General features: G+C 43.7%; 1 protein-coding gene across 3 annotated transcripts in view; it reads left to right on the top strand.

Annotated features, from left to right (window-relative positions):
- The window catches only part of LOC141047235 (uncharacterized), a 376,268-nt gene that overhangs the window by 14,126 nt on the left and 334,718 nt on the right, over window positions 1–27,424 (top strand). For 2 of the 3 annotated variants that reach the window (XM_073542214.1, XM_073542217.1), the window contains exons 3-6: window positions 23,775–23,954; window positions 24,038–24,161; window positions 24,241–24,338; window positions 24,537–24,627. In XM_073542214.1, coding sequence (XP_073398315.1) covers window positions 23,775–23,954; window positions 24,038–24,161; window positions 24,241–24,338; window positions 24,537–24,627 — 493 coding nt within the window. Of the gene's footprint in view, window positions 1–8,435; window positions 8,479–23,774; window positions 23,955–24,037; window positions 24,162–24,240; window positions 24,339–24,536; window positions 24,628–27,424 lie in introns of those variants that run through there. The other variant, XM_073542216.1, reaches the window with a different exon arrangement.

A 27,424-nucleotide genomic window follows, 5' to 3' on the forward strand; every position in this document is an offset into this window, starting at 1 on the left:
CCCACGACGATCTCCCGTGGAGAACAGCAGCATCAGCTGATGCGACCTCTCTCTAGGGGCCCCAGCAATACAATGACGGGAGGTAGGTATCCTTCCGCACTGTATTCCTCCGCCACTATAAAAAAAATAGTCCCTAGTCCCACTTTTGGCATTGCTGTGTGAGAAAGTTCCCACGCAGCTTTTGCCATAAAGTGAGACCAGTGAACAATAGTAACCTCTCAGTGATGCAGTGCAGGAGATCGTCGTGGGACACTCGTGGATTTCTGCGGATCAGGGAGTATATTGGTTGTTTGATATTTTAATATTTTTTAAAGATGACACTGGCTTCGGGGAACTAAGTGACAAGTGGTGGTGAGTATGTACTCTATGTTATATGTCTATATGTATGTATTGTATGTAGTATGTATGTTGTATGAATGTAGCATGTATGTAGTATGTATGTTGTATATATGTAGTATGTAGGTATGTTGTATGAATGTAGTATGTGTATATATATATATTTTTTTTACATTCAACACATTAGCCGGATGATGGGACTACTACTGTCCCATCATTGACACATGAACCAATCACTGTCATTGTAGCAGGCATAGCCCGATGGGACTTGTAGTTCCATGGGACGATGCCTGCACACACACGCACAGACCCCGCATCATGATGCGCACAGACCCCGCATCATGATGCGCACAGACCCCGCATCATGATGCGCACAGACCCCGCATCATGATGCGCACAGACCCCGCATCATGATGCGCACAGACCCCGCATCATGATGCGCACAGACCCCGCATCATGATGCGCACAGACCCCGCATCATGATGCGCACAGACCCCGCATCATGATGCGCACAGACCCCGCATCATGATGCGCACAGACCCCGCATCATGATGCGCACAGACCCCGCATCATGATGCGCACAGACCCCGCATCATGATGCGCACAGACCCCGCATCATGATGCGCACAGACCCCGCATCATGATGCGCACAGACCCCGCATCATGATGACATCATTTCAGCAGCCAATCACAGCCTCAACACTGGCTCATTGCATTATGGGAACTTCCGATTCCGGTATCCGATATTGTAAAAATATCGGTACTCGGTATCGGAATTCCGATACAGTGAATATTGGCCGATACCCGATATTTGGAGTATCGGAATGCTCAACACTAATGTGTACTTTTATTGTTTTTTTATTTCCAAAAAACGAATTTATTAGGGAATATATATTTTTTTTGAATGTATTTAGTGATTTTTAATTATTTTTACTTTTTACTTTTTTTTTTTTTTTTTTTTACTTTATTACATTGTCCCAGATGGGACATCACTGTCCTGTGACAGATCTCTGTGACAGATCAGAGATCTGTGACAGATCACTGTGACAGATCAGCGATCTGTGACAGATCAGAGATCTGTGACAGATCACTGTGACAGATCAGCGATCTGTGACAGATCAGCGATCTGTGACAGATCAGCGATCTGTGACAGATCAGCGATCTGTGACAGATCAGCGATCTGTGACAGATCAGCGATCTGTGACAGATCAGCGATCTGTGACAGATCAGCGATCTGTGACAGATCACTGTGACAGATCAGCGATCTGTGACAGATCACTGTGACAGATCAGCGATCTGTGACAGATCACTGTGACAGATCAGCGATCTGTGACAGATCACTGTGACAGATCAGCGATCTGTGACAGATCACTGTGACAGATCAGCGATCTGTGACAGATCACTGTGACAGATCAGCGATCTGTGACAGATCACTGTGACAGATCAGAGATCACTGTGACAGATCACTGTGACAGATCAGCGATCTGTGACAGATCAGCGATCTGTGACAGATCAGCGATCTGTCACAGGCACTGCACAAGGCTTCCTCTTTGCCTGCACTTTGCAGGCATGAGGAAGCCAGATCCCTGCAGGCCCCCGAAGGTCCCCGTCGCCATCTTGGATTTGGGGACCTGCAGGGATGGAGGCCCCCGCAGCAGCGCTGCACATTGCGCTGCTGTGGGGGGCTCAGGGAAGCATGGAGGGAGCCCCCGATGCTTCCCTTTAACCCCCGGTACACCGCGATCATGTTTGATTAAACCGCCCAGTTACTGTGCACATTAAGCGCTCCCCGCTGTTAGTAGACAGCGGTGAGTTTGGGCACTTACTTGTGATATTGTAGAACCAAGTTGCTGAATTCCGCTTTTGAGCAATGGAACTATGTGTGGCATATAGCAGTACGCTCTCAGTGCACCGCTGATTGCGAATATCCAGCTGACAAGCGGGGAAGGAGAGCGGGAAGCTTTGAAGAGGCAGAGGCGGGCTCCGGCCGAAGCACCGCCGCCGACACGCTGCAAGGAGCAGAAAGCTGGGGGCCTGACGTCACGTGACCAGCCACTGGACTGGATGGGTGATGCTATGGGTCAATCTGAACGACGCATTTCGAGGGACGCGGTCCCTCTTCATCAAGGTTACAGGCATTGGCCCTAACCCGTCCTAATAACCCCCTGCCTCCCGGTTTAGCTCCGCCCACCCTGCTGTTTATTTGACATTCATTCATTCTAGGTTCTTTGAGCGTAAGCGCAGTGAAGTTTGTTTTATATATTTTTGTTTTTAATCAACTTAACAGGATTTGCACATTGCCTGTTTTTCACTTACAGCTATCTCAGCAGTCTTTTTTTAGGTGGAGCGCCAGTGGGTATAATTAATTGATTTATTGTCTTGGATTAGATTTGTGCATAACACACTTAGGCAGCTCACCATGACCATTAATGAATTCTGGCATGATAGGGATTTTAAGTTAAATCTGATTAAGAAGCAGTTCATTAAATATAGCTCATTTTCATCAGAGTTGGAACAGGCAAAATCATTATTAAAAACCTTGGAAAAACATCTACACATAGAAATGAGGGATATGTGGGAGGTAGCCTCGTTAGAACAATATGCCAAAGCAGGATTGGTGCCAAGGGGTCTAACAGTATACAAAACACTGGCTAGTGATTTTGGAGACATCTCCATCCAAAAAGAATGGGATACCCTCTTCTCCTCTTTCTCCAATCAGGCTTTACAATTTATTATTGAGAAAAGATCATTAAATCTTAAAAAAAACAAAAAAAACCCCAGATCATTACCAATCTTTGTGAGCAACTGAGAGCATTCAACCAGGTAGAAAGCATTCAGGACCTTACTTCTAGCATTATATCAAGATTAAAGGATAAGGAAAATGATATTATGAATAAAAAAATGAAAAAATTTGCCAGTGACAAAGTACCTTTGGACTCAGGTATTATTCCTGTTTCCCCTATTGCTTACAAAGATCACAATCTAGCCCTTTGCCACAACAACTTCTAACTGTTGATGAATATCAACTAACGTCATCTGTAACTCCGATTGATAATTCTATGGATTTCTCGACATATGCAGATACGAATTCAACTCAATACACTCCAGTTTCCACGCAGAAAACAAACCAAAGATCGACCACTAGTGATGTTCCTCTACAAAATCTGGGTTATGTTAATTATACTCCTGGGAAATCTAACCCTAGCACATCATTAGGGACAAAACATCCCTTGTCTGATGAACTATCAGTTCATTATAATGTCTCTATATCAAATAAATATTCCCAACTATCTCAAAATATGGATGATATACCAGATATAGAGGAACCGGGCCCCAGCACTCGGAGGTCTATTTCAACTAGACTCAATTCTGGTAAAATGGTGGGCAAAACAACTAGAGGCTTATCTAAGCTAACCATAGTGCCAAATCAAATACATCGCATATCTACATTCAATAGTACTAGTACTGCCAAAGGTCATTTTAGACACAAAACCATTGAGGAGAAATAGAGGTCCTGTTTTTCAACCCACCATTAATAGAAATTTTTTTCGGGTAAACACAACAAAACCAAAAGAGGTAAGAGGGGTGGGCAACTCACCAAAAAGAAAATGATACAAATAGATCCATCACAACAACAACAAATTTTTAATTTACTTAACTATTCACTAACCCCCAATGAGCAGTTACTACTTCAAAAAGGACTAAAATTTGCTCCCACAAGAACCACTAGTTCGTTTAATCTATTTATTAGTGTAATTATTATTTATTAGTGTAATTTACCTCTCAAAAAATATTTTCTAAAAAGAACGCAGTCACTTCATGTGCCAACTGCACCAACCCAAAACAGTACACCATCTATTCATACAACTTTTGCCAATCCCTCTTCATTCAGTCCAGTAAGTGAGTATTCTAATGCGTTCCACTCATTTGAATCTTTAGTCACTTCAGACCTGAGAAAATTGTATAGGGGCAAATCCAAATTTTTAAAAGGTAATCTTAACATTCAGGAAAATAAATCACTGGTTGATCTTCAGGAAAACAACAACATAATTATAAGACTAGCCGATAAGGGGGGAGGTATTGTGGTTCTTGACCGTATGCAGTACCATCTAGAATCAGTCAGATAACTTGAGGATACCACAACTTATCGCAAATTATCGGGCGATCTTACCACTACTTTTGTTGAACAACTAAGTAAATTATCTCTATTTGGTAAAACCTCTGGTATTCTTACTAAGAAGGAACATTCGTTCATTACAAGCAAAACACCGACACTGGCAGTTTTCTATCATATCCCAAAAATCCATAAAAATTTAGCCCATCCTCCCAGTAGACCAATCATATCCGGGATCAATTGTCTAACAGCCAATTTATCCAAATATGTAGACACACACTTACAAAAATCTATGTGTCTTTTACCAGCATACTTAGAGGATACCGCCCACATACTCCAAATTCTGCAAACTGCACAGTGGGAATCAAATTATTTTTTGGGCACACTGGATATTAAATCGCTTTATACAGTGATTAATCATCAAAAGGGGTGTGAAGCAGCAATCTTGTCTTCATAAACTGAGGATCTATGAAAAAAATCAAATTGATTTCATTGGGAAGAGTATCAAATTCTCACTCATAATTATTTTTTGTATGAAAAAACAATTTTATTTGCAGATATGTGGTACCGCAATGGGTACGCGGTTTGCGCCCAGTTATGCCAACACCTATGTTGGCATGTGGGAGCAATCAACCATTTACACCAATGATGGCCATCTAAGAAAGGGACTAGGTTTATGGTGTCGCTTCATAGACGACATTTTCTTTATCTGGGAGGGTTCAAAACAAACACTGGAAAACTTTCTCAAAAGCTTAAATGAAAACCAGTATGGTCTGGAATTTACACCAACCATAAGTCAAACTAGCGTCAATTTTCTTGACCTTACAATTTTCATTGAAGATAATAAATTAGTAACGAAATGTCATAGAAAAGATGTGGATTCCAATAGCTATATTCACCTTACCAGTTGCTGAGTCAGCATTTACCGATCTGGCTAACATGGATGGTTTGCACACACAAAAATTTATTTTTTAATATTATATTTTTTTTTTTTTATTTTTCATTTCAAATTTTATATTAACAATCAAAGCATAGATTGAGTTTTAATCTGCATATTCTACTTATTGTCATATATATTGCACAGCACAAATAATCTTCCATTTATTGCATCTAATCTCCCATATATGCCACTGACTTCGTAGTCACCAGTCCGTGCAGTCACTTTTACAAAGGGGGCGTATTATTGCAGCAGGGTGGGCGGAGCTAAACCGGGAGGCAGGGGGTTATTAGGACGGGTTAGGGCCAATGCCTGTAACCTTGATGAAGAGGGACCGCGTCTCTCGAAATGCGTCGTTCAGATTGACCCATAGCATCACCCATCCAGTCCAGTGGCTGGTCACGTGACGTCAGGCCCCCAGCTTTCTGCTCCTTGCAGCGTGTCGGCGGCGGTGCTTCGGCCGGAGCTCGCCGCCAGCCTCTGCCTCTTCAAAGCTTCCCGCTCTCCTTCCCCGCTTGTCAGCTGGATATTCGCAATCAGCGGTGCACTGAGAGCGTACTGCTATATGCCACACGTTGTTCCATTGCTCAACAGCGGAATTCAGCAACTTGGTTCTACAATATCACAAGTAAGTGCCCAAGCTCACCGCTGTCTACTAACAGCGGGGAGCGCTTAATGTGCACAGTAACTGGGCGGTTTAATCACTGCTTGTCATTCAATATACCGCTATTTGGCAGCAACAGTGTGGATTATCAGTGAAGGGTCAACCTTCAGTACAAATCTATGTTATCATTATTTGACATTCATTCATTCTAGGTTCTTTGAGCATAAGCGCAGTTAAGTTTGTTTTTGTATATTTTTGCTTTTAATCAAATTGATAAGTCGCCAACTTTCGCTAAAGTCGGGTTTCGCCGATCGAAACCCGACCATAGCATGAGGTCGCCGACTCGCGTGCCAAAGTCGCATTTCCCATGATGCTTCCAGCGCCTTTTCTCAGGCAGTCATCAAGGAAGCACACTGTGGGCAACACGATGACATCGGCAGCGGTCACCACCATCTTAGAGCAGGGCATTCGTGTGATTGGCTTGCTTTGTGTGGCATCACAGTGGCTATAAAAGCCCTGACCACTGACTTCCATGTTACTTCTGCTGATCTTAGCATAGGGAGAGGTTGCTGCTGCTGATTGTCAATAGGGAGAGCGTTAGGCAACAAAGAAAAAAAATACTGTGCTTCTTCTGATAGCGATTTCAACTGTACAGTTAGTGTGCAGTGACAGGGGAGGATTTTTGTGTGTGCAGCAGCGCTGGTGGTTATTAGGCTGCCTTATAAGGCTACCTGATAGCTGCATTGCTGTGTGCACGCTCCTGTGCAGACTGCTTTTTTAAAAGCAAAAAACTTTTATTCTGATTTTCTGCAGTTACAGAGCGTTCATTTTTTCACACACCGTATAGAGGTGTACGCCTCTCACACACTACCGTGTACCGGCTGGTATCACGGACATATACATGCTATCTGTGTGACTCCGTAAAAAAATAGACGGAAATTTAAAATTTTCCATGCATACACCATATAGAGCTGTCCGCTTGTCGAACAGTATCGTATATCTGCTGTTTGTATAGCGGTCAAATCTATACTGAGACAGCGTGTGTGACTCCGTAAAAAAATAGACGTAGATTTAAAATTTTCCATACATACACCGTATAGAGCTGTCTGCTTCTCAAACAGTATCGTATATCTGCTGTTTGGATTACGGTCCAATCTATACAGAGACAGCGCGTGTGAGTGCGTAAATACATAGACGGACATTTCCTTTTTTCCATACACCGTATAGAGCTGTCCGCTTCTCTAACCGTATTGTATATCTGCTGCTGACTCTGTAAAAAAAATAGACGGAGATTTAAAATTTTCCATACATAAACCGTATAGAGCTGTACGCTCCTCACAAACTACCGTGTACCGGCTTGTGTCACAGACAAATACATGCTATCTGGGTGTGACTCCGTAAAAAAAAACGGAGATTTTCATTTTTCCTTACATACACCGTATAGAGCTGTCCGCTTCTGATACAGTACCGTATATCTGCTGGTTGGAGTACGGTCAAATACATACTGGGGGAGCGTCTGTGACTAAGGAAATATATACGGAGATTTAAATTTTTACCTACACATTATACATCTGTACGCTCCTCATACAGTACCATATACCTGCTGGTATTTTTGTTACATTTTCACAAACATGAGGAAGTATGGTGGAAGAGGCCGCAAATGTGGGCGGGGGGGCAGCTGGTACTGATGGTGGTGGTGGTGCATCTGCTAGTTATGCCAAAAGCACAATAGCAGCTAAGGCAGGAGGTGTTGAGCCTGCGTCATCGTCTGCCACAAGAAGGTCTGTAAGGTTCCCTTTTCTGGGAGTAGGAAAACCGCTTTTAAAGCCGGAGCATCAGGAATAGGTTTTGGCTTACATTGCCGAAACAGCCACCAGCTCTATTGCCACCTCTTTTTTGAACTTTCAAAACCTGCAAGCACTGAGTCGTCAGGGCAGGGTTCTGGTCAGGAACAACACCTTTCCTTGTGTCCTTCACCCCCACCAAAAGTGAAGGATGCGGCAGCCCACACTTCAGATTACTCCATGGTGCTCTTAGACTTTTTGTGGAACTAATTCATGGACTTTAGTGCGCTGCTTGACAAAATACCAAATCCAGGTTATGTTGAAAGATTAACCATTTAATTCCCAATGCGTTTCAAAGTATATAATACTTCTTCCTCAGGGGATGACATACATGAGCAGATAAAGCCGTCTCAGATTATATACATTCACAATTGAAATCGTGAATGTATATAATCTGAGACAGCTTTATCTGTTCATGTATGTCATCCCCTGAGGAAGAAGTATTATATACTTCAAAATGCATTGGAAATTAAATGGTTAATCTTTCAACATAACCTGGATTTGGTATTTTGTCAAGCAGCACACTAAAGTCCATGAATTAGTTCCACAAAAAGTCTGATAGTTTTGGCGGTCACGGAGTTGACCTTTGGACGTGCAGCAAGCTGACTACGGATCTTACATGCTTAAATCTCTCCTGGAAAGGGTGAGTAAACTTCTTTCAATATCAACCCAGATAAGACCCTATTGCGCTTTTTTGTGTTCCTATAGTTTATATCCATGGTGCTCTTCACATACCATGCCTGGGTTATCCAGTCAAATCCTGAATTCCCCAGTCCAAGATGAATCTGACATGGAGTGCACTGATGCACAGCCACTGCTAGATGATTCTGCTGGTACCTTGACCCACATCACTACATTGCCCTCGCAGTCTACTGAGCCAGAATCTGACCCTGATGAAACTCAGGTGCCCCTTCCCGCATACTATACCACCTTAAACGGTGACACAGAGGAAGGTGCAGATGAAATTGAAGAGGAGGTGATGGATGACCCAGTTGTTGACCCGGATTGGCATCCATTGGGGAAAGAGGGCGCCGCTGGTAATGGCTCAGATGAGAAGGATCCGCAGCAGGCATCGACATCGCAGCTGCGGTTATCTGGCAGGCCCGTAGCTGTCCAAAAACGTGGAACAAAAACCAAAAAAGGTGCAGGACAGCTTGGCCACACGGTCAAATTAGCACAGCGTGCAACCCTGGAAATTTATATCATGGTAGGAAGAGTGGAGTGTGGCATTTCTTTGTCCAAAATCCTACTAATGAGGCAAAGGTTATCTGTAAGAAGTGCGAAAGGACCTTTTAGCTGAGGGAAAAATCTCAGAAATTGGAATAGCAGTTGCATGCTTAGACATTTAGCCACCATGCACTTGCAAGCGTGGACGGACTACAGAACCTCAGGAACCACGTGCACTTGCTCCGACTGAAGGTAGCCAGCAACGCTCCATTGCTTCCCCCACTGTAAGACCACTGCCACCGGTAAGCACACCACCAGCAATAAATGTTGAGGTGTCGTCGCAAGGCCAAAGCAGTCAGGGAATCACAATGGTTTTGCAATGAAACACTGAATCTAGGCCATCACCAACACCATCACCAACCCCCTCTCAGTCCATCCGGTCCACAGCTATTTCCCCCATATGCAGCTCTCCTGTCCAGCTCACCCTAGCAGAGACTCTGAGTAGGACAAGAAAGTACTCATCCTCTCATCCCCGCGTACACTGGCTATGAATGCCTACATTGCCAAACTGATCTCATTAGAGATGATGCCCTTCCGTTTGGTTGAAAGCAAAGCTTTCCGAAAGCTCTTAGTGTTGTGAGTTCATTTTCTGGTCTGCCAGTTGTGAGTTCTCCTTCCAGGCTCCCTCTGGTGGTAACAGGAGGTAGTGAGGCTGATTTAATCAGTAGAGATCTGCCACCTGATAATGAGGATGATGATTGCGCCTCAGGAATCTGATTGGATTTAAGACAGCCAACGCCCTACTCTGGTGCTGGTGATTCCTTCTGCTTGTCAGGTCTTGGTTCTCAGCTCTGTTCCAGTCAGCTCAAGCTAAGTTTTCTGCTAATGTTCACACTTGATTTTGTTGTTCTATTCAGTTTTTTGTGTGGTCATCAGCCAGCCCCGGCTGGGGCTGTGCTGAATTTCCACTCTTATTTATCTGTATTTGCCAATTTGCTTTTTGTCCCTTATTAGATTGGCCTCTTTTTGCTCTGTCTCAGAATATTTCAGAGTGCTGATATAGTGGGAGAAGTCTAGTGACTTCAGGGTTAATTTTGTTATCAGAGAAGTGTTGGACATTATTTTGTAGGGTTTTGGGCAGATTGCAGACAGTGTCTTTCCTTTCCTCTCCTTTCTAGTTAGTTTGGGCCCCATCGTTTGCTCAGCCTATTTTCCTGCCTGTGTTTGTGTTCTCATCTTGTTTCACCGTCAATACATGTGTGGGGGCTGTCTATTCCTTTGAGGTCTGCTCTGGGGCAGTTAGTTTTCCCCTTTTCTTGCTTTAGGCTTATTTAGTCCTCCAGCCGTGACGAGGCGTCTAGGTTCATCGTAGGTACGCTCCACGGCTGCTGCTAGTTGCGTGGTTAGGATCAGGGATCTGCAATCTGCATAGTTACCAACCTCTCTGGTTTTTCTAGGCTTAGCATGTTAAGGTTTTTTCCTCCTCGGTGACCCATTCATAACAGAATCACCAGCCATACCGCAGATTCTAGGGTACTCAAAAGCAGGGAAAAGTTGTTAAAAAAAAAAAAAAAAAAGTGTCAGAATTTTTTTTTTTTTTATATATATATTTTTTCCTCTTTTTCTCTGGGGCTGTAGGAGGATTTTTTTTTCCCTAATAGAGATTAAGCAATTGTCTGATCGTGTGGATCAACTTGCTGCTGAAGTGTAGGGAATTTCCACCTACCTCATTCAGTCACATGCTGCTGAACCTAAGATCCCTACTCCTGATGTGTTTTCTGGGGATGGGTCTAAATTTCTGAATTTTAAGAATAATTGTAAATTATTTCATGCCTTGAAGCCTAACTCATCGGGGAGCTCTGTGCAGCAGGTCAAAATTGTCATCTCCTTGTTGCGCGGCGATCCCCAGGATTGGGCTTTTTCTCTGACACCTGAAAATCCTATTCTGACTAATGTGGATGCATTTTTTTCAAGCCTTGGGTTTGTTGTATGATGAACCTAATGCTGTTGATCAAGCTGAGAGAACCCTGTTGGCATTAAACCAGGGTCAGGATTCTGCAGAGTTATACTGTCAAAAATTCCGAAAGTGGGCGGCCCTTACTACATGGAATTATAGTGCTTTGGCAGCTCTCTTTCGGAAGGGTTTATCAGAGACCGTAAAGGATGTTATGGTGGGATTTCCTGTTCCCTCTGGTCTGGATGATTCCATGTCATTAACCATTCAAGTTGATTGGCGTTTACGTGAACATAAAACTACATGGGAGGCGCTGCCACCTTTTGAACAAACGTCTGAACCTATGCAATGTGATGGGGTTTTGTCTAGGGTGCAACGTCAGGAGTTTAGAAGGCGTAATAAGCTGTGTTTTTTTTCTGTGGAAATGCCTCTCATACTATTTCTGTCTGCCCCTAACGAGAGAAACGTTTTGCACACACATTTGCTGTGGGCAGTGTACAACCTAAGTTCCTTTTGGTAATTACTCTGATCTGCTCCTTATCCACGTTTTCCACTAAGGCTATTGTGGATTCTGGAGCAGCGTTGAATCTGATGGATTTGGACTTTGCTAAACGTTGTGGTTTTTCCATGACGCCTCTGCGGACGCCTATTCCTTTAAGGGGTATTGATGCTACTCCTTTGGCGGAGAATAAACCTCAGTTTTGGACCCAGGTGATAATGCGAGTTACCCCAGACCACCAAGAAAATTGTACATTTTTGGTGCTGCATGATACTATTGTTCTGGGTTTTCCCTGGTTGCAAACTCATAATCCAGTTTTGGATTGGAGATCTGGGTCTGTTGTGAGTTGGGGTTGTCAGTGTGTTATTAGGGATGCTCCTGTTTTCTCCACCTCTCCTCAGTCTCATGATATTCCTGATTATCTGGCCGATTTTTCTGATGTATTTAGTGATAGTAAGTCTGCATTTTTGCCTCCTCATAGGAGTTATGACTGTGCAATTTAGTTGATGCCTGGGTGTAAATTTCCCAAGAGTCGGCTTTTCAACTTATCAGTACCCGAACATGATGCTATGCGATCCTATATTAAGGAGTCGTTGGAGAAGGGTCATATTAGACCATCCTCGTCACCTTTGGGTGCTGTTTTTTTTTTTTTGTGGCCAAGAAAGATGGTTCATTAAGACCGTGTATTGATTATCGTTCCCTTAACAAGATGACGGTTAAATATCAGTACCCGTTACCTCTGATGTCTGATTTATTCTCCAGAGTTAAGATTGCCTGCTGGTTTACTAAGCTTGACCTCAGGGGGGCGTATAATCTTATTCGCATCAAGCACGGGGATGAATGGAAGATGTCGTTTAATACTCCGGAGGGACATTTTGAGTACCTGGTGATGCCTTTTGGGCTCACTAATGCCCCTTCTGTCTTCCAGTCCTTTATGAATGATATTTTCCGTGACTTTGTGGATAAGTTTTTGATCATCTATCTGGATGATATTTTGATCTTTTCTAGTGATTGGGATTCTCATGTGGAACACGTCCGGACTGTGTTCCGGATTTTGAGGGAGAATTCCCTGTTTGTTAAGGGATCGAAATGCCTCTTTGGTGTACAGAGGATTTCATTTTTGGGATTTATCTTGTCTCCATCGACTATTGAAATGGACCCGGCCAAGGTACAGGCCATTTATGATTGGGTTCAGCCTACTTCTTTGAAGGCGCTCCAGAAGTTTTTGGGTTTTGCTAATTTCTATTGTAAATTTATAGGTAATTTTTCTGGTATTGTCAAACTACTGACTGATCTGACCAAGAAGGGCGCTGATGTGCTGAATTGGTCTCCTGAGGCTGTCTCAGCATTTCAGGAGCTTAAGCGGAGATTTACTTAAGCTCCCGTTTTACAGCAACCTGATGTCTCACTTCCATTTCATGTGGAGGTAGATGCTTCTGAGATTGGTGCCGGAGCTGTTTTGTCCCAAAAAGACCCTGTGACATCTAAGATGAATCCCTGTGCCTTCTTTTCTCGAAAGTTCTCCCCATCTGAACGCAACTATGACGTGGGGAATCGGGAATTGTTAGCCATGGCATTTGAGGAGTGGAGACATTGGTTGGAGGGAGCTAGACATCAGGTTGTGGTCCTCACCGATCACAAGAATTTGATTTATCTGGAGTCGGCCAAACGCTTGAATCCTAGACAGGCTTGATGGGCCTTGTTTTTCACGCGTTTTAATTTTGTGGTCTCTTTTCTTCCGGGCACTAAGAATGTTAAGGCAGACGCCCTTTCTAGGAGTTTCTTTGCCGATTCTCTTAATGTGACCGAGCCTACTACCATCCTAGGTGAGGGGGTAGTTCTTTCTGCCATTTCGCCCGATTTGAGACGCGCCCTGGAGGAATTTCATTAGGATAAACCTGAGCGTTGCCCTATGGGAAAATTGTATGTTCCTGACCAGTGGAGAAAGAGAGTGATGTCTGAAATTCATTGATCCGCATTGGCTGGTCATCCAGGTATTTTTGGTACCAGAGATTTGGTGAGTCGGTCCTTTTGGTGGCCTGCCTTATCTCGTGACGTCAGGAATTTTGTACAGTCCTGTGGGACTTGTTCTCGGTATAAACCCTGTTCTCGTTCTAGTGGGTTGCTGATGCCCCTGCCAGTGCCCAAGAGGCCATGGACCCATATCTCAATGGATTTTATTTCTGATCTTCCTGTCTCTCAGAGAATGACTGTTATCTGGGTGATTTGTGATAGATTTTGGAAGATGGTCCATCTTGTACCACTCCCAAAGTTGCCATCTTCCGCTGAGTTGGTGCCCTTGTTTTTACAACAGGTGGTTCGGTTACATGGGATTCCTGAGAACATTGTGTCCGACAGAGGAGTTCAGTTTGTTTCCAGATTTTGGAAAGCCTTTTGTTCCAGTTGGAATTCAGTTATCCTTCTCCTCTGCGTTTCATCCCCAGACCAATGGACAGACTGAGAGAATAAACCAGACCTTGGAGTCTTATTTAAGATGTTTTATATCTGCTGATCAGGATGATTGGGTCTCATTTTTGCCCTTGGCCGAATTCGCGCTGAACTATAGAGCTAGTTCTGCCACTTTGATGTCACCCTTTTTCTGTCATTTTGGGTTTCATCCTCGATTCTCTTCAGGGCAAGTGGAATCTTCGTCCTGCCCATGTGTGGACACTGTGGTTGAGAGAATGCAGCAGATATGGGACCAAGTGGTGGATAAGTTGTCACTCTCTCAGGAAAAGGCCCAGCGATTTTCCAACCGGCATAGGACCATTGGTCCCCGGTTTAAAGTGGGTGATATGGTGTGGTTGTCATCTAAGAATATTCCTATGAAGGTTGCATCTCCAAAATTTAAGCCAAGATTTATTGGACCTTATAAGATTTTGGAGATTCTTAATCCTGTTTCTTTTCGATTGGCTCTTCCAGTTACGTTCAAGATCCATAACATATTTCACAAATCTCTGTTGAAGAGTTTTGTTGAGCCAGTGGTTCCTATGGCAGCACCTCCTGACCCTGTGTTGGTTGAAGGCAATGTGGAATATGAGGTAGAGAAAATATTGGATTCTCGTTTGGTTAGACGGAGAGTCCAGTATTTGGTCAAATGGAAGGGTTATGGCCAAGAGGATAATTCTTGGGTCTCTGCTTCTGATATTCATGTCAATAGATTGGTTCGTGCTTTTCACCGGGCCCATCCTGATCGGCCTGGTGGCGTGGATGAGGGTTCGGTGACCCCACCTCAAGGGGGGGTACTGTTGTGAGTTCATTTTCTGGTCTACCAGTTGTGAGTTCTTCCAGGCTCCCTCTGGTGGTAACAGGAGGTAGTGAGGCTGATTTAATCAGTAGAGATCTGCCACCTGATAATGTGGATGACGATTGGACCTCAGGAATCTCAGATTGGATTTAAGACAGCCAACGCCCTACTCTGGTGCTGGTGATTCCTTCTGCTTGTCAGGTCTTGGTTCTCAGCTCTGTTCCAGTCAGCTCAAGCTAAGTTTTCTGCTAATGTTCACACTTGATTTTGTTGTTCTATTCAGTTTTTTGTGTGGTCAGCCAGCCCCGGCTGGGGCTGTGCTGAATTTCCACTCTTATTTATCTGTATTTGCCAATTTGCTTTTTGTCCCTTATTAGATTGGCCTCTTTTTGCTCTTTCTCAGCATATTTCAGAGTGCTGATATAGTGGGAGAAGTCTAGTGACTTCAGGGTTAATTTTATCAGAAGTGTTGGACATTATTTTGTAGGGTTTTGGGCAGATTGCAGACAGTCTTTCCTTTCCTCTTCTTTCTAGTTAGTTTGGGCCCCATCGTTTGCTCAGCTTATTTTCCTGCCTGTGTGGGGGCTGTCAGTTCTTTTGGGGTCTGCTCTGGGGCAGTTAGTTTTCCCTTTTCTTGCTTTAGGCTTATTTAGGCCTCCGGCCGTGACGAGGCGTCAAGGTTCATCGTAGGTACGCTCCACGGCTTCTGCTAGTTGTGTGGTTTGGATCAGTGATCTGCAATCTGCATAGTTACCAACCTCTCTGGTTTTTCTGGGCTTAGCATGTTTAGGTTTTCTCCTCCTCGGTGACCCATTCATAACATCTTAGCCTACGCTGTCCCATGCTATGACCTACCCAGTCAGCACTTCTTTTCTCGAAAAGCCATCCCAGCCATCACTGCCCTCCACCTGCATGTGAAAGACCGCATTGTCCATGCACTAAAACAGTCAGTGAGTTCAAAGGTGCACCTCACAACAGATGCATGGTGCAGTAGTCATGGCCAGGGCCGTTACGTGTCCATCACTGCTCACTGGGTTAATGTGGATGCAGGCTCCACAGGGGACAGCGGCGGTGGAACAGTGCTGCCTAGCCCACGGTATAGGAAACAGTTGGCTGTAGGCGTTCGACCCTCCTCCTCCTCCAGAAGCGAAAGCTCGTCGACAGAGCGCAGTCGCACGAGCACTCCATCCACAGCTGCCAGTGTTGCACACGAGGTGTCCTACTATCGAACAGCTAGTGGTAAGCGGCAGCAGGCCGTTTTAAAGATGATGTCTTTGGGCGACAACAGACACACCGTGAAGGTACTGGTCGACTACTTGCAGTGACAAACTGTGTCATGGCTGGGCAGTCTACATCTTGAGCCAGGCAAGGTAGTCAGTGATAATTCCTGGAATTTTGTGGCAGCCATAGCCCTTGCAAAACTCACACACATACCTTGCCTGGCTTCCTAAATAATTATCCTGAGTTAACAGCCTGCTCCAAAAGGTGCGAAGACTGTGCTCGCACATCTGTCGCTCGCCCGTACACTCCAGTCGTATGCAGAAGCTGCAACGATTGCTCCACCTCCCCAAGGACCGCCTAATCATAGACATTGCAACAAGGTGGAACTCCACCCTGCACATGGTTGAGAGGCTATGCGAACAGAGGCAGGCTGTAATGCATTTGTGGGAGGATACACGAGCAGGCAGTTTGAGGGCAGACATGGAGTTGTCGGGTGTGCAGTGGTCAAAGCTGAAAGACCTCTGTAAAGTCCTTCAATGTTTTGAGGAATGCACGCGGCTGGTAAGCGCAGACGACGCCATCATAAGCATGAGCATCCCACTTATGCGTCTGCTCATGCAAAGTTTGACGCACATTAAGGATCAGGCGTCTGCAGCGGAGGAAAAACAGGAGGAGGAGGGAAGCCTTGATGACAGCCATTGTCTGGTCAGGGAACTGTCCTGGACGAGGTGGAGGGGGATGATTATTTTGGGGAGGAGGATGCTTCTCTGGGGGCAAGAGAAAATGTTGGAGTGGCAAGGTCAGGTACAGGGTTTGTGTGTGACAGAAGGGATGTGGATTTGCCAGAAAGTGCTCCTCCACCCACCACTGCCAGTGCATCATTGACACCTGGAACATTGGCCCACATGTGTGATTATGCCTTGCGGATCCTAAAAAGGGACCCCCGCATTTCCAAAATGATGATGGATGACGACTACTGGTTTGCCAGCATCCTCGATCCATGCTATAAAGGCAAATTACACAACATCATGCCACAGGAGAACCTAGAGATATTATTGGCTAACAAACAAGCAGCTTTGGTGAACCATTTGTTTGAGGCATTCCCAGCACACAGCAGCGGTGCTGGTTCACCCACGAGCCGAAGTAGGCAAAATCTAAGAGGTGTTCGTGGTGCACACAGCCGAAGTGGCGTTGGAGACAGGGGTTTCATGACCATGTTGTTGACTGATTTCTCAAGTACCGCTCACATGACTGGTTATACTGCATCGATTGCAAGTGACAGGAGACAGCAGTTGTCAACTATGGTTACAAACTGCTTCTCCTCCCATATCGATGTTCTCCCTCACATATCATTCCCCTTTGACTATTCGGCCTGTAAACTGGACACCTGGCCTGAATTAGCACAATATGCCTTACAGGAGCTCGCTTGCCCTGCTGTTAGTGTGTTATCTGAAAGAGTCTTCAGTGCTGCTGTATCAATCCTGACAGAAAAAAGGACCCGTCTGTCGACCCAAAATGTTGATGATCTAACCTTCATTAAAATGAACCATGCATGGGTTTCAAAGGATTTTGTCCCACCTTCCCCTGATGACACATAGGTTGCCAGAAATATGGCTCGCTTTTGTCCTCCTCTTCCTCGGACTTGTCAAATTCCTCCATTTGCAGCTGCTGAATGTACAGCCTACACATCAACATATGCCATTTTTTAAACCTCCCTAACTGGGCTGCCCCCCCCAAAGGGCTGGGGTCGCCACCTGGTGCACCCGGGCAAGTGCCGTTGCTCTGAACAGGTGGGTGGGCCCACTCTTGGCCGACGGCACTGGCACAGGACACCTCATAGTACAATACAATGTATCTGATGGTGAGGGGGCCCACTCACCGTCAGACACACCGGCGTACTATGAGGGGCCCTGTGCCAGTACCGTCGCCCACGAGTGGGCACCCCTGCTTGCTCATGGCCACAGCACTTGCAAGTTGCAATACTTACCCTCTCCCTGCTCCACCGCTGTGTAGTCTGGGCAGTTAAATCCTTCACAGGGACGGCCAATACAAATTTTGTGAACTGATCGATGATGGTTAAGACGTAGCTATGGCCTGTCCTGCTGGCCTCTACCTTCAGATGATCAATGGCTACCATTTGTAATGGACGTCAACTCACAATCGGATGCAGTGATGCTTTATGATCCGCTTTCACAGTTTTCCCAGTCACAGACGTGTGACATTCCTGCCACCATTTTTCAATGTCTTCTCATGCCAATCCAATAGAATCGCCTACAACCTGTGGCTTCTGTCTTTTGCACTCCAAAGTGACCAGACACATCATGATAGGCAGTGAGGATCATGTCTACATCTCTCCCTGTGATCACAATTTGGTGCAGACGAGTAACGGTGATGGGATCCATGCTACTGCGATACAGCAATCCTTTCTTCACAAATAACCGTTTTCGCTGTCTCCGCAGACAAAAGTAATTGAGGGTCAGCATCGCCTCTGCAAAATCTACCGGGAGGTTTTCCCATGATCAGTAATTCCCACATTTCTGCAAACATTCGACTTTCCGTCTGTACTTGTATCCATGTAGTTTCCAGTAGCAGAGAGTCTGGACTGGCTTACTGAGACTGAAATATATACGAAGATTTAAAAGTACCCCAACAATGTATACTGGTGTACGCTTCGAATACATTTCCCTTTTTCTACTTTTTATATTCTGGTCTAATCCATACTGAGCCTGTGAATGTCTGTGTCTGACTCCGGAAATATAGACGGAAATTTACAATTACCCCTAGACTGGATACACCAGGTATCTGCTGATACAGTACCTTTGTTCTAAATTTTTTATTACAGTATAATCCATACTGAGTGAGCTTGTGTGGTTTCCTTCTTCTATACAGTTAGGTCTATATATATTTGGACAGAGACAACATTTTTCTAATTTTGGTTCTAGACATTACCACAATGAATTTTAAACAAAACAATTCAGATGCAGTTGAAGTTCAGACTTTCAGCTTTCATTTGAGGGTATCCACATTAAAATTGGATGAAGGGCTAAGGAGTTTCAGCTCCTTAACATGTGACACCCTGTTTTTAAAGGGACCAAAAGTAATTGGACAGATTAAATAATTGTAAATAAAATGTTCATTTCTAGTACTTGGTTGAAAACCCTTTGTTGGCAATGACTGCCTGAAGTCTTGAACATCACCAGATGCTGTGTTTCCTCCTTTTTGATGCTCTGCCAGGCCTTCACTGCGGTGGTTTTCAGTTGCTGTTTGTTTGTGGGCCATTAGTCTTTAACAAGTGAAATGCATGCTCAATTGGGTTGAGATCAGGTGACTGACTTGGCCAGTCTAGAATGTTCCACTTCTTTGCGTTAATAAACTCCTGGGTTGCTTTGGCTTTGTGTTTTGGGTCATAGTCCATCTGTAGTATGAAATGACAACCAATCAGTTTGGCTGGATCTGAGCACACTGTATGGCTCTGAATACCTCAGAATTCATTCGGCTGCTTCTGTTCTGTGTCACATCATCAATAAACACTAGTGACCCAGTGCCACTGGCAGCACTGTAAGCGGAACAATGCATTCCTATGGGTGCAGGATCGTGGCAATTCCGCGAAATTAATGAGCATGCTGCGTTTTTTACCGCGAAGCGTTTCCACCGCGGTAAAAACCGCAGCATTAGCACAGCATTGCGGAATCCCATAGGAATGCATGGGATGCTTATTTTTTGCGTTTTCGCGGCAAAATAGCGCGGTTAAAACAGCCGCGGAAACGCGAAAAAAACGCCACGTGTGAACTCAGCCTTACAGATGATGTGGTATGCTTTGGATCATGAGCTGTAGCACGCCTTTGCCATACTTTTCTCTTTCCATCATTCTGGTAGAGGTTGATCTTGGCTTCATCTGTCCAAATAATGTTCGGCCAGAACTGTGCTGGCTTTTTTAGATGTTTTCTAGCAAAGTCCAGTCTAGCCTTTTGATTCTTGATGCTTATGAGTGGCTTGCACCGTGTAGTGAACCCTCTGTATTTACTTTCATGCAGTCTTCTCTTTATGGTAGATTTGGATATTGATACGCCTACCTCCTGGAGAGTGTGTTGTTCACTTGGTTGGCTGTTGTGAAGTGGTTTCTCTTCACCATGGAGATTATTCTGCGATCATCCACCACTGTTGTCTTCTGTGGGCGCCCAGGTCTTTTTGCATTGATGAGTTCACCAGTGCTTTCTTTCTTTCTCAGCATGTACCAAACTTTAGATTTTGCCACTCCTAATGTTGTAGCAATTTCTTGGATGGGTTTTTTCTGTTTTTGCAGCTTAAGGATCGCTTGTTTCACCTGCATGGAGGGCTCCTTTGACCACATGTTTCCTTCACAACAAAACCTTCCGAATGCAAGCACCACACCTCAAATCAACTTCAGGCCTTTTATCTGCCTAATTGTGAATGACATAACGAAGGGATTGCCCACACCTGTCCATGAAATGGCCTTGGAGTCAATTGTCCAATTACTTTTGGTCCCTTTAAAAACAGGGTGGCACATGTTAAGGAGATGAAACTCCTAAACCCTTCATCCAATTTTAATGTGGATACCCTCAAATGAAAGCTGAAAGTCTGAACTTCAACTGCATCTGAATTGTTTTGTTTAAAATTCATTTGTGGTAATGTCTAGAACCAAAATTAGAAAATGTTGTCTCTGTCCAAATATATATGGACCTAACTGTATATACGGAGATAAATTTTACCCTATACTATATACAGCTTCTATCTTGTTATACAGTACCTTTGTTCGGCATTTAGTATTACGGTCAAATCCATACTGAGTGAGCGTCTGAGGGTGACTAGGGGAATATCTATACGGAGATTTAAATTGTACCCTATAATATATACTTACTATCTTGTTATCCAGTACCTTTTTTTTCAACATTTTGTATTATCGTCAAATCCAGACTGAGTGAGCGTCTGAGGGTGACTCTGGAAATAGATTTCACATTTGCCCAACACTGTATACAGCTCTACGCTTCTGATACAGTACCCTTTTTTGCTATTTTGATTCTGGTGTAATCCATAATGAGCCTGTGAACGTCTGTCTGTTACTCCGGAAATATAGTTGGAGATTTAAGATTACACCAACACTGTATACAGCTATACGCTTGTGATACACTACCCATTTACTGCTTTTTATATTTTTGTCTAATCCATACTGGGTCTGAGAGCCAGGGCTGTGGAGTTGGTAAGCCAAACCTGCGACTCCGACTCTTCAATTTCCCTTACACCGACTCCACGACTCCGACTCCCACATGTATTGATTATATTTAAGTGAAAAATTTATTGTAGCACAATGTGAACATCATACATTTAATCATTTTTATACAATAATCAAGATATTTAGATAGAACATAATATATATTTATTGGAATACAACTTTAGAACACAAAAAACTGTAATAAATTGTAAATATGTAATACACTATGTAATATCGATTATATATACAGTGTGTATGTATGTGTGTGTAATAAATATATATATATATATAATATATATAATATATATATATATATATATATATATATATATATATATATATATATATATACATATATATTATGACTTATCTCAGTGAAGACAAAGCCTAGATCCTCAGGATACATTCACACCATGGGCGAAGCCAGGATCAAACCTAGGAGGGGGCAGAACCTCATACTGTTCCGCAGAACCTCATACTGCACACCTCAGCTGCTGCAGAACCTCATACTGCACACCCCTACACTTGAAAATAAAGCCTGAACCTTAAGAAGATGTGATGAATGCAGTCTAATTATTCCAACTATCAGTTGATGTTAATGTGTTACTGAAGACGAGCAATGCCTGTCCTGGGCGTCCTTTTGGGCAGCTATGAGTTGTACCTGACTGGTGATAAAAAAAAATGGAGTGTTAGTCTGTATGCTACCCGGCTTTCATTCTTTTTTGGTACAGATAAGATATGGATAGACAGATATGGATCGTGCAGATTTCTAATCTGCTTTTGCTATTGAAAACATTATCTATGAGCTCAAAAACCTTTCAGGTGATGCGGTTTTTTAAAAAGCTGATCTGCTTTTGCAGCTGAAACGTATCCTCAAAAAACACAGGAAAAACTCTGTGTGTGAATGTAGCCTTAGATCAGGAATAGAACAGCCATTTATAGGACATTTCATAACTTTCCCAAATTCGTATGAAAAAATATACTCTACCCAATTTATTATATATTTTAGGAGTCGGTCCATTTTATTCCGACTCCACCAAAATGAGCACCGACTCCACGACTCCGACTCCACAGCCCTGCTGAGAGCGTTTGTGTCTGCCTCCTGAAATATATACGGAGATTCAGAATATTTAAACTATACTATATATACCTTGTATCTGGTGATACTGTACCCTTTTTCAACTTTTTTTTATTATTGGGTAATCCATACTGAGCCTGTGAGCGTCTGTGTATGACTCATGAAATATAAACGGAGATTTACAATTATCCCTAGACTGTATAGAGCTGTACGCTTCTGATACATTACCATATATCTGCTGGTATTTTTTTGTACATTTTCACAAAAATTAGTAAGCATGGTGGAAGAAGACGTGGGCGTGGGCGGCCAGCTGGTACTGATGGTGGTGGTGGTGGTGCATCTGCTGGTAGTGCCAAAAGCACAATAGCAGCTAAGGCAGGAGGTGTTGAGCCTGTGTCATGGTCTTGCTCCGGAAGGCCTGTAAAGCTCCCTTTTCTGGGAGTAGGTAAACCGCTTTTAAAGACGGAGCATCAGGAACTAGATTTGCCTTACATTGCTCTACGCCTCCTCTTCTGAAGTTTCAAAAAATGCAAGCACTGAGTCGTCACTGCAGGCTTCTGGTCAGGAGCAACCCCTTTCCTTGGGTCCTTCACCCACACCAGAAGTGAAGGATGCGGCAGCCCACACTAAAGATTACTCCATGGAGCTCTTTTCACATACCATGCCTGGGTTCATTCTAAATGGGGCACATTATATATGGAGCATTATTTGGGCCCATCATACACTGGAGCATCATCCATGAGGCCCATCATATACTGGAGCATTCTAAATGGGGCAGATTATATATGGAGCATTATTTGGGCCCATACCACACTGGAGCATCATCCATGGAGACCATCATATACTGTAGCATTATGTGGAGCTCATCATATACTGTATGGAACATTATATGGGACCAATTATTCTGTATGGAGAAATATATGGGGCTCATTATTCTGTATGGCGCACCATGTGGTGGCCATAATACTGTATGGAATTATATACTGTCCCTTTTTTGAGCTATTGTAGAATTTAAAATAGATCAGTCATGTCATGTAAGCAGTGACGTATTTGTCATTGTACTATACCTATATTTCTCTGCCGTATCGGGGCATCATGAATTGTGGTATGTGTTAAAGGGGTGCACTGACACTCTTTGGCACGGGGCACATGAAAACCTGGAGCCAGCCCTACCCCCCTCCACAACTTTAGCCAAATAAGCCCCAGTTTTCAATGCATAACTATTATTATAAAGTAAATTAAGGTTGACAAGCTTCAGTAATAAGAATTGATGTTGTTGGCATTGAAATGGGCACTTTAGGTGTGTTTACTGTCCTCCACTCCCTGCCGACTTTGCTTCCCCATTGACTTGCATTGGGTTTCGTGTTTCAGTCGGACCCCCGACTTTTCACTATAGTTGGCCGATTTCGATTGACTCGACTTTTGAGAACGTCGGGTTTCATGAGACCCGACTCGACCCTAAAAAATGTAAAGTCGCTCATCTCTAGTGAGGACTCTGGAAATGTCTGTAGTGAGATTTATTAATGTGTCTCTCCATAACCAGGATTACACAGTAGTGAAGAAGACCTCTAGTGAGCTCTGTCAGGACTCTGTGTCTGAGGGATGGGGAAGACTCCTGAGCCCAATCATGGGGCCTCCACCTCACCTCCTGATACATGAGGATATCAATGACCAGAAGATCCTAGAACTCAGCTACAAGATGATTGAGCTGCTGACTGGAGAGGTGACACTGCTGGGAATGCTGGGACATTATACAGTAATGCTATGAAGGGATCGGGGGGATGACGGTATCATTGTATGTGTCAGGTTCCTATAAGAAGTCGGGATGTTGCTGTTTATTTCTCCATGGAGGAGTGGGAGTATTTAGAAGGACACAAAGATCTGTATAAGGACGTCATGATGGAGGTTCTCCAGCCCCTCACATCACCAGGTAATAGAACTAAATACACACGGCCTATAATTATCTGTATGTAAAGAATTAATTCAGTCCCTGTATGTATTTCCTCCAGATCTATCCACTAAGAGGACAACACCTGAGAGATGTCCCCATCCTCTTCTTCCACAGGACTGTAAACAAGAAGGTCCCAATGTTCCTCAGGATCATCAGGTAGATGTAGAGAAGGTATCATGAGATCTCCCCTATGATGTGTAGATGGCTGTGAAGGTCTTGTGCTCAGTCTTGTTTTATCCACCAGTATTATATGCTTTATACTTGTGTAATGAGAACGGTGGAGATGGCAGGATTAGAGCTGATCATAGATGTGACTTCTCCATCTGTGTGTGACTTTTACAATATTTGTTTCAGGGTGAAGATCTGACCCATATTAATACTACAGAGACATCTGTGAGGGGTGATGAGCGGTGTAAAGAGGAGATTCCTACATATGACTACCCAGGTGAGCAGTAACCACTCAATACAGAGAAGTCACAGATTCTGCTCAGTTACCGGCTGTGACTCCTTTATCGGTGGTGTTGTCCGGCCGTATCACAATCGTGTGATCACCATTTTGCCTCTCGCCAACAACATTGTCCTGTGTTCAAAACTGTTCTAATGACTTTGGGTAATGAAGACCTTTTTTATAGAACTTACAACCTGGAGGATCCACCTACCTTTGTAAACTACAAAGCCAATTGACAGCGTATGTAGAGTGTCCTGACAAATTAGAAAATCACTTGAAGAAAAATTGTATGATGGACCTGTAAGAGAAAGCGGAGGGTAATGATGCTGTTGGCTTCCCAGAACACTGATATCTTATTGAATGAATCTACCTTCTCTCCCTTCTGTGTTGCTGAATGTGCTCATATGGTCCCTACAAGACCAGGTTCAGTTTTTCTGGCCAAACTTCACTTTTATGATCGGTAACAGTAAATGTGCAGTGAGGCCAAGTGTGAATTTCTGCACAATAACAACAGAGTTTCCCTTTATCCTGAGTTTTTAATTTCTTTTTTTTTCTTTTTAAAACCTACTAACTTTAAACAGGATTGTGATAAAATCATACTAGTACTGGACAACATCTTTAAGAAATAGCATAGATATGTGCTAAATACACTAAAAGACACTGATATATGAATTACTAGACGTCTATGTGTATGGCTGGGTAGAGTAGTCAGGGGCACATGTACACTTAAGGAGATGATCAAATTGATAATGAAGCCATACTGTGTCTTGGATTCGTAGTGTGTTGGATGATGCAGAGTCAGCAGCGTTCCAGCCGGCTGCGCTGATCCTAACACCTGCTTAAAAAGGAAAAAACTGTCGCCCTATGGCTGAGTGATATCACTACACTGCGGGCTCTCTTCTATTGGAAAAAAGAGTGATATTATCCAACACATTACTGAGGCTTTGGCATCCTTCATCAGGGATCCCTTCTTTTTTGCAATAGAAGAGGAGATATGCGTGTATGTATCTACTGTGTATATATAAACTGCATTTCTACACGTTGCACAAGAGTGCAAGCAGGTGCGTCCGCATATGCAGCTTCAGAACACTGACACACAGTAGCAGTGCCAGTGCAGTCATCAAATTTACGTCCCTGTAATATGCAGTACATTTCTTCACTCCTGCAGATGTGTTGACATGGTTCGAGCCCTGGTTTCATGAATTCACTCCACGTTATAAATTCTTTTATGTTTTCAATCCCAAGTAATTCACATTACTGCACAATCTCTACTGAAATGGGGGCACTATTACGTTCTCAGCGATCTGACATATTACAGTGATGTCCCCCCCTGGGACAATATAATAAAGTTAAAAAAAAAAAAAAAGTGTAAAAATTTATGAAAAATCGCTAAATTAAAAAAATAAAAAAACAAAAGTACACATATTTAGTATCGCCGCGTCCATAACGACCCGCCCTATAAAACTGTCCCACTAGTTAACCCCTTTAGCGAACCCCTTAAAAAATAAAAATAAAAAACAAAGCAAAAAATAATGCTTTATCATACCACCGAACAAAAAGTGCAATAACGCGCGATCAAAAAGACTGCTATAAATAACCATAACGAGCCGCCACAGTGTCATCAGCGAAAAAATAAAAAAGTTATAGCTTGCCGAATAAAGCGATGCAAAAATAATTATTTTTTATATAAAATTGTTTTCATTGTATAAAAGCGCCGAAACGTAAAAAAATGACATGAGGTATCGCTGTAATCGTACTGACCAGAAGAATAAAACCGCCTTATCAATTTTACCGCACGCGGAGCGGTGTGAACGCACCTCTCAAAAGAAATTCAAGAAATGCTGGTTTTTGTTCATTCTGCGTCCCAAAAATCGGAATAAAAAACTATCAAAAAATGTCATGTACCCGTGAATGGTACCAATAAAAACGTCAACTCGTCCCGCAAAAAATAAGACCTCACATGACGCGGTGGGTCAAAATATTTAAAAATTAGAACTCTGAAAATGTGGTGATGCAGAAACTATTTTTACAATAAAAAGCGTCTTTTAGCGTGTGACAGCTGCCAAACATAAAAACCTGTCACAAATAGAGTTGAGCGATACCGTCCGATACTTCAAAGTATCGGATCGGAATGGATCGGCCGATCTTAAAAAAAAAAAAAAAAAGTATCGGTATCGCCGATTCCGATACCGGAAGTCCCATTCAAGTCTATGGGACTTCCGGTATCGGAATAAGAAAAACCCTATTTTTGCCTTGTACAGCCTCTCTGGGGTCTGTACGGGCCTTTCGGGGGGCTGTGCCGGCCTGCCAGGGGGTCTGTGCAGGCTTCGGTGGTCTGTGCCGGCCTGCCGGGGGGCTGTGCCGGCCTGCCGGTGGTCTGTGCAGGCTCCGGTGGGCTGTGCCGGCCTGCCGGGGGGCTGTGCCGGCCTGCCGGTGGTTTGTGCAGGCTCCGGGGGGCTGTGCCGGCCTGCCGGGGGGCTGTGCCGGCCTGCCAGTGGTCTGTGCAGGCTCCGGGGGGCTGTGCCGGCCTGCCGGTGGTCTGTGCAGGCTTCGGGGGTCTGTGCAGGCATCGTCCGATGGGACTACAAGTCCCATCGGGCGATGCCTGCTACCATGACAGTGATTGACACATTAGCCAATGATGGGACAGTAGTAGTCCCATCATCCGGCTAATGTGTTGAATGTAAAAAAAAAAAAATTACATGCTACATACATGCTACATACATGCTACATACATACAACATGCATACTACATATATACTACATACAACATGCATACTACATATATACTACA

This window comes from Dendrobates tinctorius, unplaced genomic scaffold (assembly GCF_039654945.1).
Source record: "Dendrobates tinctorius isolate UK_male_01 unplaced genomic scaffold, ASM3965494v1 ptg000126l, whole genome shotgun sequence".
Lineage (NCBI taxonomy): Eukaryota > Metazoa > Chordata > Amphibia > Anura > Dendrobatidae > Dendrobates > Dendrobates tinctorius.